General features: G+C 33.3%; 2 protein-coding genes across 3 annotated transcripts in view; one reads left to right on the top strand and one right to left on the bottom strand.

Annotated features, from left to right (window-relative positions):
• Positions 1–6: 6 nt before the first annotated feature.
• On the bottom strand, positions 7–1,638 carry LOC144846419 (cytochrome c oxidase assembly factor 1 homolog). Its single transcript, XM_078703545.1, has 5 exons — positions 1,482–1,638; positions 1,100–1,239; positions 808–956; positions 604–680; positions 7–454 (listed from the first exon to the last, which is right to left on the bottom strand). Exons 2-5 carry the CDS (start codon positions 1,185–1,187, stop codon positions 349–351), a joined length of 420 nt encoding a protein of 139 aa, XP_078559671.1. The 5' UTR covers positions 1,188–1,239; positions 1,482–1,638; the 3' UTR covers positions 7–348.
• A 551-nt stretch (positions 1,639–2,189) lies between these two features.
• Positions 2,190–19,093, top strand: part of LOC144846052 (dynein axonemal heavy chain 7-like) — a 34,447-nt gene continuing 17,543 nt past the window's right edge. Inside the window, exons 1-39 of one of the 2 annotated variants that reach the window (XM_078703517.1) lie at positions 2,190–2,313; positions 2,644–2,715; positions 2,911–3,019; positions 3,323–3,470; positions 3,678–3,780; positions 4,280–4,463; positions 4,727–4,925; positions 5,082–5,201; positions 5,477–5,660; positions 5,747–5,926; positions 6,314–6,472; positions 6,610–6,723; positions 7,917–7,934; positions 8,798–8,925; positions 9,101–9,404; positions 9,552–9,698; positions 9,796–9,932; positions 10,123–10,522; positions 10,652–10,800; positions 10,974–11,160; positions 11,255–11,341; positions 11,588–11,893; positions 11,980–12,443; positions 12,536–12,807; positions 13,054–13,394; positions 13,735–13,833; positions 13,953–14,087; positions 14,189–14,302; positions 14,610–14,759; positions 14,868–15,050; positions 15,412–15,591; positions 15,771–15,902; positions 16,300–16,521; positions 16,668–16,865; positions 17,098–17,253; positions 17,480–17,648; positions 17,792–17,918; positions 18,328–18,544; positions 18,735–19,051. In XM_078703517.1, coding sequence (XP_078559643.1) covers positions 2,299–2,313; positions 2,644–2,715; positions 2,911–3,019; positions 3,323–3,470; positions 3,678–3,780; positions 4,280–4,463; positions 4,727–4,925; positions 5,082–5,201; positions 5,477–5,660; positions 5,747–5,926; positions 6,314–6,472; positions 6,610–6,723; positions 7,917–7,934; positions 8,798–8,925; positions 9,101–9,404; positions 9,552–9,698; positions 9,796–9,932; positions 10,123–10,522; positions 10,652–10,800; positions 10,974–11,160; positions 11,255–11,341; positions 11,588–11,893; positions 11,980–12,443; positions 12,536–12,807; positions 13,054–13,394; positions 13,735–13,833; positions 13,953–14,087; positions 14,189–14,302; positions 14,610–14,759; positions 14,868–15,050; positions 15,412–15,591; positions 15,771–15,902; positions 16,300–16,521; positions 16,668–16,865; positions 17,098–17,253; positions 17,480–17,648; positions 17,792–17,918; positions 18,328–18,544; positions 18,735–19,051 — 6,926 coding nt within the window. In that variant the 5' untranslated portion in view covers positions 2,190–2,298. The remainder of the gene's footprint in view (positions 2,314–2,643; positions 2,716–2,910; positions 3,020–3,322; positions 3,471–3,677; positions 3,781–4,279; positions 4,464–4,726; positions 4,926–5,081; positions 5,202–5,476; positions 5,661–5,746; positions 5,927–6,313; positions 6,473–6,609; positions 6,724–7,916; positions 7,935–8,797; positions 8,926–9,100; positions 9,405–9,551; positions 9,699–9,795; positions 9,933–10,122; positions 10,523–10,651; positions 10,801–10,973; positions 11,161–11,254; positions 11,342–11,587; positions 11,894–11,979; positions 12,444–12,535; positions 12,808–13,053; positions 13,395–13,734; positions 13,834–13,952; positions 14,088–14,188; positions 14,303–14,609; positions 14,760–14,867; positions 15,051–15,411; positions 15,592–15,770; positions 15,903–16,299; positions 16,522–16,667; positions 16,866–17,097; positions 17,254–17,479; positions 17,649–17,791; positions 17,919–18,327; positions 18,545–18,734; positions 19,052–19,093) is intronic. The other variant, XM_078703518.1, reaches the window with a different exon arrangement.

Genomic DNA, 19,093 nt, shown 5'->3' with positions numbered 1-19,093 from the left:
TAAAACTATAATTGTAATATCTTTATTTAAAAAAAACAGACTTTTAAGTTCTAGTTTAACATTTAACACCAGACGGTTTAGTCAGTAAAATGACATCTTTTCCATCTCAGCTTTAAGCTACATTCAGACTTGTTCCATCCCACCTTTAAACTAAATTTCACATACGCTGTTTAATTCAATTTTCCATTACACATTTAACAACTCCATCTTCATGTTACATGTGGATGTACTGTAGGTGGAATCTGTTACTCAGTCTAGTAGTCATAACATTGATCACTGTGTAACAGTACTGCATGATTTATTTGGCTTGCACTAGCATGTTCATCAAAACCAAATCTTATAATGCATTCAGGTAGCATATCCTTCTTCTGTTGATTTAACATTATCTCCCAAATAGATTGTGACTTGTTTGTTTGATCCATATAATTCTAAATCAACTTTTTCAACAAACCATCTGCAAAAAAACCAACATTTTTTTCTTTATTATACAATATACTGTTGCCAAAGGAGGCTAGTAGTTGATCTATTCAAGGTACGGTATTACAACATCTTTTGGACAGCTAAATCATGTTTAACACTTCTAAATTTAAAGAGCAAACATACTCGTCTGATGTATCTTTTCTTGAGGACCAACTGTGTACAGTTCCCGATCGTTTACTGCCTTTAACCGGAATCTGAAGCTACAACAAATAAAACGTCAATCAGAACATTTTTTAAAATTTTACTCTCAGGACAGTGATAATTATTTTAATTTTTAACTACCGTTTAAAAGTCAATAATAATAATAATAATCAAAATATACTGTACCTTGGCATTATATCCATCCATTGTATTGGCTTTACTACTTAAACTTAAAAACTTGCTTCTAAGTGGTTCCCCTAAAACCTCCATTGCACCAGTATGGTTCCTTACTACAGACATTGTTTGCACATAGGACGGAGAACCTGCTATTTTGTCTAGTTATTGTGAATAAGAAAACGGAATTGTAAATTACGTACATCGTCATGACATATACAATTTACAATAATATGTTTAAGTTTAAAGAAAATTCGATGTTAAATAAAATGTATATCCTATTCATATTATATAGAAAATGTACCTTGTATTGACTTATAAAAGTATCCTGAGCTTAAAACCGAACCAACAGCACCATATATTGCAATTTTTCCTAGTGTTTGAATCGACATTCTTTGATTTTTTGTTGTTGCTTGTTTTGTTCTTTTTTTCAAGGCAACATACCTAAAATAAACCATAAATATAGGATTAAAACGAAAAAATATACCTCCAGTATAAAATAGTTATAGGCTGCGGAATTTCTGATTAATAATAGCCGCATAATGAAATTTCCCGATTCGGGCGAACTGACTCTTTTTTTGTACCATTAACTAAGTAAACACCTCTACTCTCAAATCATCATTCGTAAATGATGCCTAGGCCTAGCTTGCCTAGCATTTTGATTAATAATCTGTTACTCATCTTACTTTTTATCCTATTAATAGTGGATCTCCAATTCAGTTTGTAATGTCATACATACTACAATTAATACAAATAAAACACGTTTTGAACAAAAATAACGAAGTTATAGCTCTCTCTCCCCCCAGAAAATTTCTCGGTGTTTTGTTTTTATTTTGTAAATGTGTTGGCGCCGCGGCGCGGTGAGTGTGATTGTCAGTAGTCTCCTACAACGTGTCGTCGAGATGTGTGGAGGCCGGAGAAAGTGACGTCTGAGACTACGAGGCTATGTACCTGAAAACAATTTAATAAAAAATCAAGTTTTTAATCAATTTTGGTCATATAAAATAATATTCAAACAAACATAAACACAGATTATAATATTTTATTTTTTAATTGTTTATAAAATAAGTTATTTTGCCTTAAAATTAGTGTTGAATTATCTAAATATATAAGCTTTTGTGGAGGATGTAGCGTAGCAACATTATAAACGATCGTCGGTCACACACTTCAGGTAAAAAACAATAGGCCTAGAGTTTTTGTATTATTATTATTTTATAACCGATAACATGTGTAGCTTTCTTAAACAATATATGAATATATACATAATGTTTCAATAACACTATATGAATTATTCTTGGGTTATTTAATTGCTTTGATACTAGGTTTTTTCGAATGTACAACACAGAAACAAACACCACCGAAGCTCGCTAGGCCAGCGCGCATTAGCAGCAGCCAGCTAGCAACCCTGGACCTGTGGCAGGCCTAGGCTGCAAAAGATCTGGACGACGAATATTCATAAACTAATACTATTGTTTTATTTAAACTGCTGAATATTATTTCACGATGTCAGACGTCAAGGTGAGAAATACTGTTGTAAATGATATGTTTTCATGAATTTTAAAACCTTTTGTTTGGTATTGTTGACATTGTTGTTGTTTTTGTCAACTCTCAACAAGTCAATAATAATCATTCATGTTTATGACAATGGCCATGCTTCCCATTGTTGTAAAGCCAGATAAATAAATGAAATATTTATCATTTTATTTGGACTCAAATATTATTTAATTAATTGGCCCATGGGCCATTGTATTGCGTTTTTTTAAATGTTTTATTTTAGGAGGCCTACTGCCTTGATTTATAAAATAATATTATTTTATTTAATTAGTTAATTGTTTTTTTTATATCCAGTATGTTCCTGGCAAATATAATAAAGGCAAGAATCCTGAAAATTCTCGTGCATTTCTACCAGCATTGCCAGCTGTAAGTACTAACTAATAAGTATAAGTGTGATGAAATTAAAATTACTGTTTTCACTCTTGCAGATTTATTTCTTGAATATTGGTTCTTAATTTTGGAATATTATCGTGTAATAAGTATACTATGAATTTCCTATAGTTCAAAAATCTAATGTACAGGTTAATTATTTTTGTTTAATGTTTTATTCTCAAAATCAAGGCAAGATCAAAGCCAATATGGCAAGCAAACATCCCATCATTTGAACTAACTGGAAAATCCCCAGAAGAAGAAGTAGAAGATCTAAGTTTAGTAAAACAACTAAAATCTCGTAAGTTCATGTCTTGAGGTGTATGTAAAACCAAAAATGTTAAAAAAATTTATCCTGTATAAATTATAGAAATGAAATTTAGAATTTTCTAGTATTACCTTTATCTGTTGCATGCAAGTGTATAATTAAAACAATTTAATTACTGTATTTTTTGTCCTCAATTTGATAACGTTTCAATTTTTAATTTAAAGTTATGATTATTTTGTCATTTAAATTTAATGATTGATAACTAAAGACATTCCACAAGAATAGGATTAAAACAACTATATAATAAATAATAATTATAATAAACAATAATTTCAGGTGACTCAAGAAAAGTAAAAGCAAAAAGACTTAAAACCAAGTCCTGGGATCCAGAACAAAATGAGGCGAACGGCAAAAGTGGAAAAGGGTTCTCATATCCAAGGAAAGACAGGGAATCATTTCGTAATGCGCTTGTTAATATCATAATGTAAGTCTATTTAATCAATAGAACAATACAAATAAGGGCAAGGGATGAGTAGGCAGTGTGTTTTTTTAAAGTTAGCAGTATTAATCTATATATCAAGTAAACAATTCATTGTGAAGGAGTTTATGGGAAGAACAAATGCCCACTAGTGATTTTATTTATTTTATTGTTATGGATTTGATTATTTGGTATCAATTTTATTATTTTTAGGCAACAAGAAAAAGATGGAAGTAGACCTTCATCATCGGCTACAGATGCACCAGTCATGACCACAAGGTCAGGATCACCAACTGCAGCAGAAAAGGATATCTTGGTATGTTAGTTTCTGCAAAAACACTGTATAACCATGCAGAAATAAGTACTATTTCTCCATAACCCAGTTTTGTTTTCCCCCTTTTGATAGCTAAAAACTGATTTGATAGCTAAATTTTGGACGTACTATTTATATTATGTCACATAATGTGTTAGCATTCCCCCGTAATCTCCCTGGAAAATAATTGATCTGACCCTGTAACAATGGAGAAATAAGTACGATTTCTCCATAAACCAGTGGCGGATCTAGTGGGATTGCACTTGGGGCATGCGTTGCCCTCTTTAATCTTTTTTTTACATAATTATTATGTCACATGATGTGTTAGCATTCCCCTGTGCTCTCCCTGAAAAATAATAGCCCTGTCCCTGTAACGATGGAGAAATAATAAACAATATTTTTCCATGCTATGACTAATATTCCATTATTAAAATAATATATTTTATTAATGTAGTATACAATATCAATAATAATGTGTTCATTTAATATTATTCTTTAACAGAGATACTACTATTACATCCACAATGGCATCGACACAGAGCATGTGGCTCCAATGGAGGATTCCTGGTTGGAAAATGTCAAGAGACTGGTGTCAGAAGACTTAAAAACAGGACATGCCTTAACCATTGAAAACCTGTCAGATGAAATGAGAGATGACTACCTTCTTAGTGTAAAGAAAGCTATAGGTATATAGTTTATATATGTACCAACCTATGACTGAGAACCACTTCTATATGGGATGCTTATGCTTACCTTAGGAATCACCATATAAAAAATCATATGCATTATGTAATGAAATATGGGATTAATTTTTAAAGAAATTTAGATATAATATAACATTGAACTGAAACTGATTTCTGGTTTTACTTCCAAAATAATTAATTGATACCAATAATTACATCAATTAATGTCCCGATTTAAAAGTAGTTTTAATACTTTTCCTTTGCAGTTGATTTTGTACTGCGTGATCCCAGAGAGAAGAGCGAGGACAAGAAAGAAGAGCTGACAGAGGCTCGTTCTGAACTTGCTGTGGTTCCTAAGCCTTGGAAGAAGTCATTCCTCAGTGCTCAGTCTCAAATTACACAGGATCTCAATGTGACCAACCCTACAATGTTACAGGTTCTGGAGTTGTGGCATATTTCATTTGGGTAATTTTTGGATTTTATTTGAATCTACCATACCACAGTATACCATAGGTAGTATAGGTACCATACAGTAGTACCATACTATAGTATACAAAATAAATGTTTAAGACGTACTTAATTCCTGATTCATGTGATATGTTTTGTTTTTATCACTAAAAGTGGTTTGAGGTTGGTGGATATAGAAGAATTTCACAAAAAACCAGAATCAATGGAGCTGGCGATCTTCCAAAATCTTGTAATGAGACATATAGAATCTGCCAAAGAAAAACTGCTCAAAAAGTAAGTACTCAATGAATTTGAAATAAAATATATATTACACACTGCAAACTGGGTTACATTAAGCCAAAAATGTACAATTTTCAAGAAAGTTTTAATCTTCCAAATACACATTTGGTTTTGAGGGAGTCTCTACTTTTCTAGGTGTCTTTGACTGTGCTGGAATTTAGTTGTTAAAGAAATGAAATTATTCCAAATAATTTGCATAACATGCTATTTAAAGGAATAATTTGTATAATCCATTAAATAAAGAAAATTTAAACAATTTTCCCTATTAGATGGTTTCCAGAAGTGCAGAATATATATTATCAAGGAAACAGAAGAAAACTTGTACCAAGTAACCATAATGGTCGCAAACTGGAATCATTCTTTAATTGTGCAGCAACTTTAATGACAGCACAGCTACAAACGCTTTGTCTAGAGTCCATGCAAGACTTCACAGATCTCATCTGTCAACCAAAGGTATTGAATGTTGGCCACTGTGTTTAGCATTAATCTAAAAAGCTGTTTTGGTAATATTCATTACCTGATTGTTTATGTTTTCTCAGGAATCAACACGAGCATATGAACATTCAGGATTTATTCAACGGCTTGTTTTAGATGGAACCGACATCAAGTTTGAACCAACATTTTCAGATTTTGAAATAGTACTGGTAAATGTGTATGATGTGATGCTAAAGGCTATTGGAGTCATTCCACGTGTCGAGACTAAACTTTATTCTGAATGGGTAACTAGATGATTTTAATTAGATGTTTATGTAATGTGGGAGGAGTTATTCATTTCTGAGTGATATTTTTTTATTCATATCTATCATAATTATTTGAGCTTGAAAATACCAATATATACAGTAGTTTCTTGAATCTTAAGCTCTGTCTGCACTATCAAACTGTATGTGACAAAAAAATGTGATGTACCCATATATGGACACATCGCATTTTTTAGTCAAATTAGTTTGATAGTGTAGACAGAGTTTAAGTTGAAATTGTAAAGAATGATATACAGTATTGTTTACAGGCATACTATTGTTCATACTCTATTATTTAAATTAACAGGCACAGAATATATTCTAAACCGCCCGGTGATATACTAATATTAATATATTTGGTTTATTCAGAATGGACCAAAATCAAAAGCAGTACTACGGCCAATTATTTTGGAAGATATTCTAAATAGGCACAAGCAAAACGTAAAGGAGGTTGTAGAAGCGGAGAGCTTGAGGCCTGTGGAACATCTTAAACTTTATGAAAAATACAACTTTCTTGTCAACAAACAGGTATTTAATTTGTTTATACAAATTTGGCTTTGGTCTACACTAAACAAACAATATTCATAGAAGATTTTGATTTTATTAGATAAAAATTTTCTTTTCAGCAGTAAATAATTATATCTTCTAATTTTATGTTATTTTAGGCTGAAGCTGATGTTGACCAGTTTCTTTCTGAAGAACATACCTTTGATGAATACACCAAAGAAGTTGAGAAGTATCGCAACCTAGTAGATGAAATCTCATTTAACACCAGAAAGGTATGATTAAAACATCCAGTTTATCGAATTGAAAACTATAAAGTTGAAATCACCAAACAAGTCAAAAACTTTATAATTGAAATACCGTAAACGTTATATTTACTAATTTGATACAAATAAAAATGATTAATAATATTTTTGTTTCTTAAATATGGTTTTAAAGTTGTCACACTTGTAACCTACCTTACCTCAGGCCGCCATTTTTTTCGAGCTATTCTTGAGATAGTCCAGGACTAACTTTCTTAAACCTACCCCTTGGGTGGACTATCTTTTGCCGGTTTTAGTCCAGGTTTAGTCCAGGTTTAGTCCAGGACTAAAGATAGTCCCCTTTCATGAATACCATTTCAAAATAGTCCAGGACTAAATCCAGAGATAGTCCAGGACTAAAGTTAGTCCCCTTTCATGAATACCAGCCTTAGAATTTAAGTGTCATTAACCTTAAATTGAAATATTAATAAGCAAGAAGAATCTCTTTAGTTTGAACTCAGAAAGTTAAATATTGAATACAGTGCTGCACTGGGCCATTGATTCTAATTCTCAGACTTAATTTTGCGATGGTGTAAAAACTGCCTTCCAAAAATAACATTTACTTTTAAGATAAGATAACTTTATTTGTTCACAAGTGAAAATGATGATGCTCTTCTCACATACAAAGTTTAGTTTATTATTTCATAAATTTGAATAGTCTCTTTAATCTGGTACTGATCTTCTGTATCATGATATACCATGTAGATGTGGTCATTCTAATACAGGGCCTGATATTGCCTGGTAGGGTTTTATGATATCAAGAACATGCTCTAGTGGTAAATTTAATTTTTCACAATGCGTCAACAAAAACCAGTCTGCTTAAACCCCTACTAAATATCACTTATCACAGAGGGCAGAATATACCTCGTATATATTACGGTAAACCTAATCAGTATTTTGACAGATTGTTTACTTTAAAAATGTATAAAATGTACAATTAAATATCACAATAACTTTATATATAATGTTAGCATGTACTTGATAACATATTTTATATTATAAAACACTACCGAATGATGCGGGGCATAGATTAGTATGACCTTGTAGATGATATTTTTCTGTCTATGTAACTAAGGCATGTGTGTGTGTCTACACTAGTATTTGTATGCATTCTTTTGTATTGCTTGTTTACTGCATGTTTTGTTCTTTTAATGCTTGTAATGCAGGGTCGACAACAGAGAAAGGTTTGTTTACTTCAAATAATCTAGTTTTCAAATTGCAATCACCGCCACCACAAGCTCACCCCACACTGACCCCACATTGACATCCGGTTGCTCATTAAGTGCTGCTTATTTATTCATTAATTTTGTATAAAAATCGATGATGACAAAGGCACTTATCTAGTCACTTTTTACGGTATTCTTCTTCTCCCTATCTTCTCCTCTCATTTTCTTCATAAACTTACCTTGTGATTTCTACTAATACTAGACTAGTAACTCTCTACATGCAATTCTATCCATATTCTAGACACCATCATTTACTAACAATGGAAAGCTATGTAATTCCTTGCGTACGGGTGTAATGTTAAAACCTTTTCCAACTAAATGATAATTTATATTTGTACAGTGAGTATTGCCACCATACCCTGTTGGTAATTTTTTTTTACTGGATATCTAAGGCTGTTCTTGTAGGCATTATTTTAGGCAATTATTTTATAATTGTTTGTGTTTCCTTCCCAACACAAACAAATTTAGATGAATCATGCAAGAATTTGAACCCAAGCAGGTTCACAAACACAGTATCGTTTTGTACACTGATTTGTCAAATTCCATCCAGTAAAAAAAATGACTCCCACATGTCTATACTTTTCATGAATTTATCATAATACTGCATTAACTCCATGTTTCATATCATTTTTTATTATTTTGATCTATATTCTGTTTATAAATATTTTCTCCAATTCTGTTTCTTAAAATTGCAATATAATATAACTGCACATAATACTGTTTGAATACATTTATTTTTACAACAACTAAAATCAGTCCCCCTTTTATTTAGGTTTACTATCAGAATTTGTTTATAAAAAACAAATGTTTTTGTTTAATAGGTGATACGGCTTGGAATGTTCGAGGTACATTGTGATGAACTCATTCGTGCCTTAGCAAAGAGATCAGAGGCATTATCTTCAAAACTGTTGGCAAGGATGTGTAAGGACCATGCTGAAGCTAATCGCAAGTAAGCACTGTTTATATCTGAGGTGTAATTGAATTTTGAGAAAGTGGAAAATCCTTATCAAATCCTGAAGTTTTAAAAGGAAGTTTAAAACTCATTTTACTTGCTTTCTTTTTACCTACCATGCACCCACTGACCCTTAACATAATATTTGATCAGCTTCTGTTGTCTTTACTAGATTATGTGAAGAGTATGAGGTCATTGCAGAGAAAGCTCTGACAACTCCTGCCAACACAGAACAACTGATGGAACTGAAATTATATATTGAGAATGTAGAGAAGAAGACAGTGTTTGAGCTGGAGAAAGAGTTGTACCTTAGCAGAGACAGACTTGCATTCCTGGTAGACTGTGCCAACTTCTCACCTGCAGAGATGAGACTTAATAGCAGCACCTTCCAGTGGAATGATCGCATGCAAGAAATCTTTGAAGAACATAAGCAAATAGTAGCAGAGAAGAAGACTCAATACCAAGATGGCTTGAAGGTTAGTAGTAGCATATTACCTGGTTTTTGAGGGCGTTACATATTATAAACATCATAATTAACCAGAGAATGAAATAAGAATAATTTGTTCAGCATTAGGGATTTTTATTTAAAAAAATTTTTTTTTATTAAATTAAATTCTCACCAGTTACGGCGTGATAGATTTAATGAGGAACTAGAAGGGTATAGCAAACAACTTGAAGAGTTCCAGACATTTGGAGACATAACTGAAGTCAGTCGATACCTTAAGAAAGCCCAGGCTTTGAATAGCAGACTAGAAACGGCAGCAGATAAGGTAAAGTCCACATTATATAGCTTTATCATTTATTATGACTATCATATGACTATTGTAATCAATATCATTTGTGTTTAAAATGTTGTCTTTAACATAGATTGAAGGATTCAACATAGAAGAAGAATCGTTTGGATGGCAGACGTCTTCATACCCCAAGAGGTTAACTATCATGAATACTCTGCAACCCTTTTTAAAGCTTTATGAAACAACTGTGGAATTCAACAACAAATATAAGTAAGTAGTGATTTAATATTTATCAAGATAGTGTCAGTTGTTAATGACAAAGTCTATCTAAAATATAAACTTTTTAATGAAAACGTATATATCTAAAAAATGACACTATAACTGAAACTAAACCAAGCAAATTTTATGGCATAATGGTAATATTCTCTTTAAAACTAAAGGATGTTTCTTTTAATTGTAGAAACTGGATGGATGGTTCCTTCCAAGATGTCGATCCAGACACAGTCGATCAAGATGTAGGCAACTACTGGCGTACATTATACAAGTTAGAGAAAGGCTTTGGTGACATGCCAAATGCAAAGAAGATTGCTTCCAAGATCAAGGAAAAAGTTGAAAACTTTAAAGAGAACATTCCACTAATCAGTTGCTTGTGTAATAATGGAATGCGGGATAGACATTGGGAACAAATGACGGACATTGTTGGATTTCCAATCAAACCGGATGAGGACACTACATTATCTAAAATGTTGGACATGAATCTAGAATCATATCTTACTAAATTTGAGAGCATTAGTGAAGCTGCCAGTAAGGAGTTCTCACTGGAGAAAGCTATGGAGAAGATGGTTGGCGAATGGGCAGAAGTAAGAAATTTAATTTTAGAAATAAGATGCTGTATTATATTAAATGATTCAAAGATTTTCACTATTTCACTGTAGATGGCAAGTTAGCAATCATGTATTTCATGTTCATTATATTCATTCTTTACATAGATGGAGTTTGTTATGATTCCTTACCGTGAAACTGGAACCCACATTTTATCGTCAATAGATGACATACAGCTACTTCTTGATGACCAGATAGTCAAAACACAGACCATGAGAGGTTCACCATTCATTAAACCATTTGAAGCTGAAATAAGGTTAGTATTTCTTTTACATTGTAATTTGTATTAATCAAAAAACCAAGTTTATTTTTTTATTTTTTATCTTTTTTTTTTAAACCAATACTCTACAAAATTATTCTTGTAACTCTTGAAATAGTGGAACATTCTCATGGTCTCTAAATATTATTATTATATCTGATAATTTTCAGGGATTGGGAAGAAAAGCTTATGCTGTTGCAAGAGATACTTGATGAATGGCTGAAAGTACAAGCCACATGGCTGTATCTTGAACCTATCTTCAGCTCACCTGACATCATGGCTCAAATGCCAGAAGAAGGACGAAGATTCACTACTGTAGACAAGAACTGGAAGGATATCATGAAAGTCGCTGTAGTGGTAGGTAACCTTTCAGTATATTTCCAGTAGTCAGAATAACGAATGCTTGTGTGAGAAGTAAGATCTAAAGTTAAAGTTTTTTTGTTAAATTTAGGATAAGCATGTCTTGGCAGTAACAGAAATTGAAAAGATTCTAGAACGATTGAAGAAGTCCAATGAGTTACTGGAACTTATCCAAAAGGTAAGACGGTTTATTTTTAAATACAGTATCGCATATTATTTTACCGCAGCAGACTAGCATGTGTTCATGCAATCACCTACCTATTTGTAATATTAACATTGTAATATTGTAATTCCAAATATGGTTGGTAATTTTGCATATATAATAAGCTTATTTTTCTCTTGCTTACAAGGTTCTTAATGACCAAAAGAGATTTTTAATTTTTCAACTTTAATGTTTATAATTTAATGAATTCTTTCTTTCCAGGGTCTTAATGACTACTTGGAGAAGAAGCGTTTGTATTTCCCGCGGTTTTTCTTCTTATCCAATGAAGAGCTTCTGGAAATATTGTCGGAGACAAAAGATCCCACTCGTGTCCAACCGCATCTCAAGAAGTGCTTTGAAGGCATTGCCAATCTTGAATTCACTGATATTCTGGATATCACCCATATGAAGAGTAGTGAAGGAGAGGTTGTCGCACTGAAAGACACTATCTCAACAGCAAAAGCTAGAGGGCAGGTTGAGAAATGGCTGTTGGAACTTGAAGATCTCATGTTGTCCAGTATTCATAAAGTAAGAAGATTGAGATTTAGGAGCTTTTTATTAAATAACTTAATAAAAAATATTGAAATTTAATAATGTTGTTGTTTTAATTGTAGGTAATTGGAGAAGCAGATGTGGCCTATGCTAACACTGAAAGAGTGAAGTGGGTTGTATCATGGCCAGGCCAAGCTGTGCTCTGTGTCTCACAACGCTACTGGACCAGTGATATCCACACTGCCATTCAGACAGGACAGAAAGCTCTAGAAGCCTATTTACAACAGAATAACTCACAAATCGATGATATTGTTGAACTTGTACGTGGAAAACTTTCCAAGCAGAACCGAACAACTCTTGGAGCACTGGTTGTGCTTGATGTCCATGCGCGTGATGTTCTTGCTTCACTTGTCAATCATCAAGTGTCAAATGAGAATGATTTTGAATGGTTGAGCCAGCTTCGTTACTATTGGCAAGATGGTCACATGCTCACCAGAATGATTAACTCTATGTTGGCTTATGGTTATGAATATCTGGGAAATTCTGGCCGTCTTGTTATCACCCCACTTACAGATAGGTGTTACAGGTAAGAATATGTCAATGACATTCATGAAGTACCTGCAACGTTTAAGTCATTCATTGCCCACATTATATCTATTCTAAAAAACTTTATTTCAGAACCCTTTTTGGTGCACTGCATCTTCATCTTGGAGGAGCTCCAGAGGGACCTGCTGGTACTGGTAAAACAGAAACCACCAAAGATTTAGCCAAAGCTGTTGCTAAACAGTGTGTTGTTTTCAATTGTTCTGATGGTCTTGACTACATTGCTCTTGGAAAGTTCTTCAAGGGCTTGGCATCCTGTGGAGCATGGTCTTGTTTTGATGAGTTCAACCGTATTGATTTGGAAGTGTTGTCTGTCGTTGCTCAGCAGATCCTTACAATTCAAAGAGGTAGTTTTAATATGAATTCTAACAGTCTTGCCTTCTCATCTTATACATTAGCATCTTATTAAACAGGATATACCAATACTACAATAAGTTCATTAACTAATTTATACAATACAAATCAATGCAAAATATGTTGAAAGATGAAGATGCCCTCAACATATTAAACTTCATGTCAAAATTAATTTTTACTAAAAACAATAGATATGTTAAGAAACTAGATTTAAATGAATTTATTTCATATGTTTGCAGGTATTAGTGCGGGTGCAGAGACCCTTCTCTTTGAAGGCACAGAAATCAAGCTGAACCCGACTTGCTCTGTGTTTATCACTATGAACCCTGGCTATGCAGGTCGTTCAGAACTACCAGACAATCTAAAAGCATTGTTCCGTACAGTAGCTATGATGGTTCCAGATTATGCTATGATTTCTGAGATTGTGCTGTATTCGTGTGGATTTGTTAAGGCTCGTCCACTTTCTGTAAAGATTGTTGCAACATACAGGCTCTGTTCAGAACAGTTGTCTTCTCAGCATCATTATGATTATGGAATGAGGGCTGTTAAATCTGTGCTCACTGCAGCTGGAAATTTGAAGGTACTGTACTTCTACTGTAATGGTACTTGATGGATAATAAGGAGCTTTTGGTTTCTAATGACCTACATATTGATGTGGTGTCACAGAATATGAGGAAAAGATATCCCAAGTTCCCTGCATGCGTATAGTGACTTAACATGTTCCTAGTTCTAATTACATTCAGTTACATAGATATCATTAACACAGGCCTGCATTGACACATTATTTTTTTGCCAAAAGTTCCAGACCAGAACTGTGACTATAATCAGCTATAAACAGCTCAAGTTTGCATAGTAGCACCACACTTAAAGTGTCTATTTATACATATTTGCTAATGAAACTAAATTTTTTTTAATGTTAGCTAAAATACCCAGAAGAAGATGAAGATATTCTGATGTTACGGTCAATCAATGATGTTAACTTGGCTAAATTTTTGTCACATGATCTACCATTATTTGAGGTAAATATCCTTTTTTTTTTAGAAATGAATATTTTAATTGCCATATTTCAAATCATATTTATTGAATACATCTATTGGTATGTTGGAATTACAAAACAGCTATATTATTTTTTTTTTAGGGTATAACATCTGATTTATTCCCTGGCATAAAATTACCAAAACCTGACTATGGCATCTTAATATCGGCCATTTCCGAGAATTGTGACAAATTAAACCTTCAGTTAACAACGGTATTCCTTGATAAGATTCTACAGGTGAGAAATATTTAACTTGATTATTATTAATTAAATTTTACATTTTTATTTATTACCTTCAACCAATTTAATATAATCAAAATGGGTATTTTTTTCGTCAGATATATGAGATGATGATCGTTCGTCATGGTTTTATGATAGTTGGTGAACCGTTTGGTGGGAAAACCTCAGCCTATCGAGTCTTGGCTGGTGCTCTTGGAGACATTGCAGACAAGGTAACTATTATTAAATAAACAATTATGAATCAGGAACAAATTTTGTTATATTTTGTAAACTTGACTTAGAAAAAATAGCTTTGTCTACACTATCAAAGTTTATGTGACAAAAAAATGTGATGTGTCCATATATGATGATGTCATGTCACTACCATATTTAAGCATATCACTACGATATTTGGGCACATCACACTGTTTTTGTCAAACTAGTTTGATAGTGTAGACTGAGCTTAAGAAATACAATGTTTTATATTTAACATTGACCAAGGATCTAAACTAAATTTAATATTTAATTTAATATTTGCAGGGTTTGATGGATGAAAACAAGGTTCAAATAATTGTTATTAACCCTAAGTCTATCACAATGGGTCAGTTGTATGGCCAATTTGACCCGGTGTCTCATGAATGGTCAGATGGTATCCTGGCTGTGAGTTACAGAGCTTTTGCTTCATCTACAGTAAGTATATTTTTCCTTTACTCATTAAAGTATTTATAAAGATCTCTTTCAACGAAATCAGAAATCCAGCAACAAACATGATAACAAATTTTGTCTTTTTTATTCTAGACTCCGGATCGCAAATGGTTGATTTTTGATGGCCCTGTGGATGCCATCTGGATTGAGAACATGAACACCGTACTGGATGATAACAAGAAACTGTGTCTAATGAGTGGTGAGATTATTCAATTGGCCCCAACCACTAATCTGATGTTTGAACCTATGGATTTGGAAGTGGCATCACCAGCTACAGTAAGTCTGTACTTTCATTTCTTTTGTAAGAAGGTTATGTTCAGGAAATCAAGGGTGCATGAAATCAAACATGCTTAGTTGCTGTAGACTTTGAACTGATTCACCCAGCATACTTGGCTACCTGCTGTACTATGTTTTCCAGTGTACATGCCTTGCTGATTTATTTATCTTTTATTTATTTTTTTTTATAACACAAAAGTAAAATGACATTTATATTTTTATTAAGCAGTGTTTGCAGCACTGTAACTTGTAATTATGCAATATAGCACTTTGCGTTGATACGTCGCTGCGTTTTGTCTCGTTGCGTTCTAATCACATTTTACCACCCTGTGGACAAAGTTAAATGTTCTCTTTTACTTAGGTATCAAGATGTGGCATGATCTACATGGAGCCACATATGCTTGGCTGGCAACCTGTTATGACCTCCTGGCTGAGTACCTTACCAAGTACACTTAATGATGTGCACAAAAAGTTGATCACTGATAACTTCAACCGATCACTACCAGCCATGTTGCAGTTCATTAGAAAAGGTGGTGTCAAGGTAAGACATTGGATAAACAGTAAAGTGAAATATCAAATAACTGTTTTGACTATCTGCATTATCCATGGTTCCAATTCCTTACACATCCCCTAAAATCAAAACAGAATAGAACTGCCAGTAATACAGGATGTGCTTTATGAAAGGTGCAAAAACACACTAAATGACTGTTTTCATTTTAGGAATTGTCACCAACCAACGACACTAATCTTGTAAAGTCTCTTATGAATCTGATGGACAGCATGATGGATGAGTTCCGTGATGAAGCACTCTTCAATAAGTTAGATGAAAGAGAGGTGATTGCATGGCTTGAGGTAGGTACAACATCTCTGAATGAATCCATGTTTTATGTCGCCAGTGTGTGACTGTAGAGTTGCAAACCTAGGATGGCGATTTTATTGTAATGTAACCCTTTATCTAATGCTGAATTTATTGATGCCACAAGATTTGTATCTTCTTGGGCACTGCCTACTTCCTTTTATTGATACCTGTATACTTTTTTTTATTATCATCAATTGACATGTTTTATATTTTACTTGAATTTGTTATGATTACCTAATTTTATTGAAGGAAGAAATAAATGTTTAGTTGAATTGAAAATAATTGAACTAACTGCCTGATGATGTGCTGTCAGAAAATCGCTCCTTTTCTTGATGGTGTATAGAACATTAAAGTTTTCTCTGAATTTTTTCTCTTTTTTCTTACTTATAGTGTATGTATCTATTCTCGTTTGTGTGGTCTATTGGTGGCAGCATATCGGATGTTGGCAGAGTGAAGTTTGATGCACTTTTCCGTGAAATCACTGAGAGTGGTCTCTCCGAAGAATCGCGTACTAAAAACCACATTTTGGAATTTGTTGATCCACCACTCAAACCATTCACAGTACCATTCCCAAAAGAAGGACTTGTCTATGATTACAGATTTATTAAGGAGGTATTATTGATTGATTTATTGTTAAAAATTAAATGACTGTACTTTAGGATGGTTGTAATAATGAAAAATGTTATTTAAATACCACATATGTTAATGACATTAGTGCAAGATACATTTATTCTATTCTTTGCTTGATATTCGTACAGGGTGTTGGAAGATGGGAGAAGTGGACTGATGAGATTAAGAATGCAGCAGAAATTTCCCCAACAGCTATGGTGAATGAGATCATTGTTCCTACAGTTGATACAGTGCGATACACCGAGATAATGAAGATGTTAGTAACACATAATGTGCCATGCTTGTTTGTTGGCCCTACAGGCACTGGCAAATCAATCTACATTACTGTAAGTATAGAGAATGGACAAAAGTATAAAGACAATGTTCAGAATCCGAATGTTTATTGGCAAATGGTGTACACCTATAAACAAATAGAAAACCTAATTGATTAGGTTTTATGACTTGAAAACACTACCCAATTAGACTTTGATGCTGAATATATCCTTTGTAATAGTTGATCATATATATTCTTCAACCAACTAAAAAGTATTACCGACTTTATTTTGTTTTCCTCTACAGGATTTTCTTTTGAATAAACTTGATAAGGAAGTCTATAAACCAAATATCATCAATTTCTCTGCTCAAACAAGTGCAAATCAAACTCAAGATATTATTATGTCTAAATTAGACAAAAGGAGAAAAGGATTGTTTGGGCCACCTCTTGGCAAAAAAGCTGTAAGTTCATTCTGTATTTGTAATGTAAATCAAATCATTACTCTATCGTCTACCATGTTTAAAAACACACACTATCTACTATGAAGTTCAGCTACACACTTATCTTGTGAGAACAGGTGTTTACCTGAGTTGGCTTTTCACTACATGATATAGGCTGAACGAGAAGCACCATAATGTTGTGGCAAGTAAGCATAAAGTGAATATTTAATCATTTACATATTTCTAGATTGTGTACGTTGATGATTTGAACATGCCAGCCCGTGAAACCTACGGAGCTCAGCCACCGATTGAACTTTTGAGACAATGGCAAGATCATTGGAACTGGTATGACCGCAAGGACTGTTCTGCCATGAAACTTGTAGATGTTCAGATCATTGCTGCCATGGGCCCTCCTGGTTAGTTTTGGTTGTTGCTATATTTATACCTAAATTAACTGATTTTGTAGCTTAGCATTATGAGATTATATTATATCAAATATTGTATAATTGAATGAAAGTTTATTAGCAGTTAATTAATTGAATTTTTTCTTATTATGAAGGTGGAGGAAGAAACATTATTACACCACGTTTCTTGCGTCACTTCAATACAGTAACCATCAACGAATTTGATGATGATACTATGAAAACTATATTTTCAAAGATATTAAAATGGCATCTATCATCCAAGTAGGTTTGATATATTCTACCTTTAAACCAGTTCAGTGGAATAAATATAAGTTTTTTACTCATTAAGTTAAGTAAAGTAACTCATAAGTTTTATGGTAATTGGATACACCTGATAAATAAAGTGTCGTTCTCACCTGCTGCGTTTCGACTCTGGCAAATAAAATCACTTCTCAATGTTTGTTAAACATCGCTCCACATGGTTATGCAACAATGTTGTTACTCTATATACACGTAGCTGCATGGTGTGTCAAAAAAGCGAAAAGTCGCTAATGTTTTACACGCAATCTAACTGCAGCCGAGGCGGACCATATTAGTTATGTGAAAGACCTTTAAGATTAGATGCTCATTCTGTTCAGGTTCTGCTCCTGGTTTAAAACCAACTTTCTATATTTCTTTTTTATTGTCACAGGAATTTTCCAAATGAATTCCAGCCATGTGTAGATCAGATAGTTGCAAGCACACTGCAGGTATACAAGGCATCAATGTTGAATCTTCTACCCACACCAGCTAAGTCTCACTACCTGTTTAATTTACGTGACTTTGCAAGGGTCATTCAAGGGGTACTATTATCAAATCCAGATTACTGCCAGACACCAGCAAGCATGAAGAAACTCTGGTTCCATGAGGTACTTTTTCTAATCTAAATACAGTACATTGTTTCTTGTATGTAAATTTGTATGTAATATATTATTAGTATTGTATTATGTAACATAGTGTACTTAGTTATGAAATAGACAGAATATATATATATTGCTTGATACTGTCTTCCTACAGAGACATGACAACATTATAATTATTAAACATCTATTTCTGTAGGTATTAAGGGTATACTATGATAGACTTGTTGATGATAAAGATCGTTCGTGGCTGGTAGAATTCACACAGTCTGTTGTCAAAACACATCTTCATGAGGACTTCAACCAGCTCTTCTCACATCTGGACTTTGACGGTGATGGCAAGGTCACAGAAGATGACCTCCGAAGTTTAATGTTCTGCGATTTTTCTGATCCTAAGAATGAAAACAAAAACTATGTTGAGATTGAAAATGTGGATAAGCTTCGTATTGTAGTTGAGAGTCATCTTGAGGAGTTTAACCTTATCAGTAAAAAACCAATGAACTTGGTTATGTTCAGGTTTGTATTCTCAATTTATGTCAGTTGAACCAAGACCTTTAA

The sequence above is a fragment of the Antedon bifida genome, chromosome 1 (genome assembly GCF_963402885.1).
Source record: "Antedon bifida chromosome 1, ecAntBifi1.1, whole genome shotgun sequence".
Classification (NCBI taxonomy): domain Eukaryota; kingdom Metazoa; phylum Echinodermata; class Crinoidea; order Comatulida; family Antedonidae; genus Antedon; species Antedon bifida.
This window is presented reverse-complemented; position numbering and strand designations above follow the sequence as displayed.

Excerpts from the sequence above, each read along its gene's own strand:
- LOC144846419 (XM_078703545.1), bottom strand. The coding sequence starts at position 1,187 with ATGTCGATTCAAACACTAGGAAAAATTGCAATATATGGTGCTGTTGGT. Across the intron at positions 681-807 it reads TGGATGGATATAATGCCAAG|CTTCAGATTCCGGTTAAAGG; the intron begins GTACAGTATATT and ends TATTTGTTGTAG. Across the intron at positions 455-603 it reads AGAAAAGATACATCAGACGA|ATGGTTTGTTGAAAAAGTTG; the intron begins GTATGTTTGCTC and ends GTTTTTTTGCAG.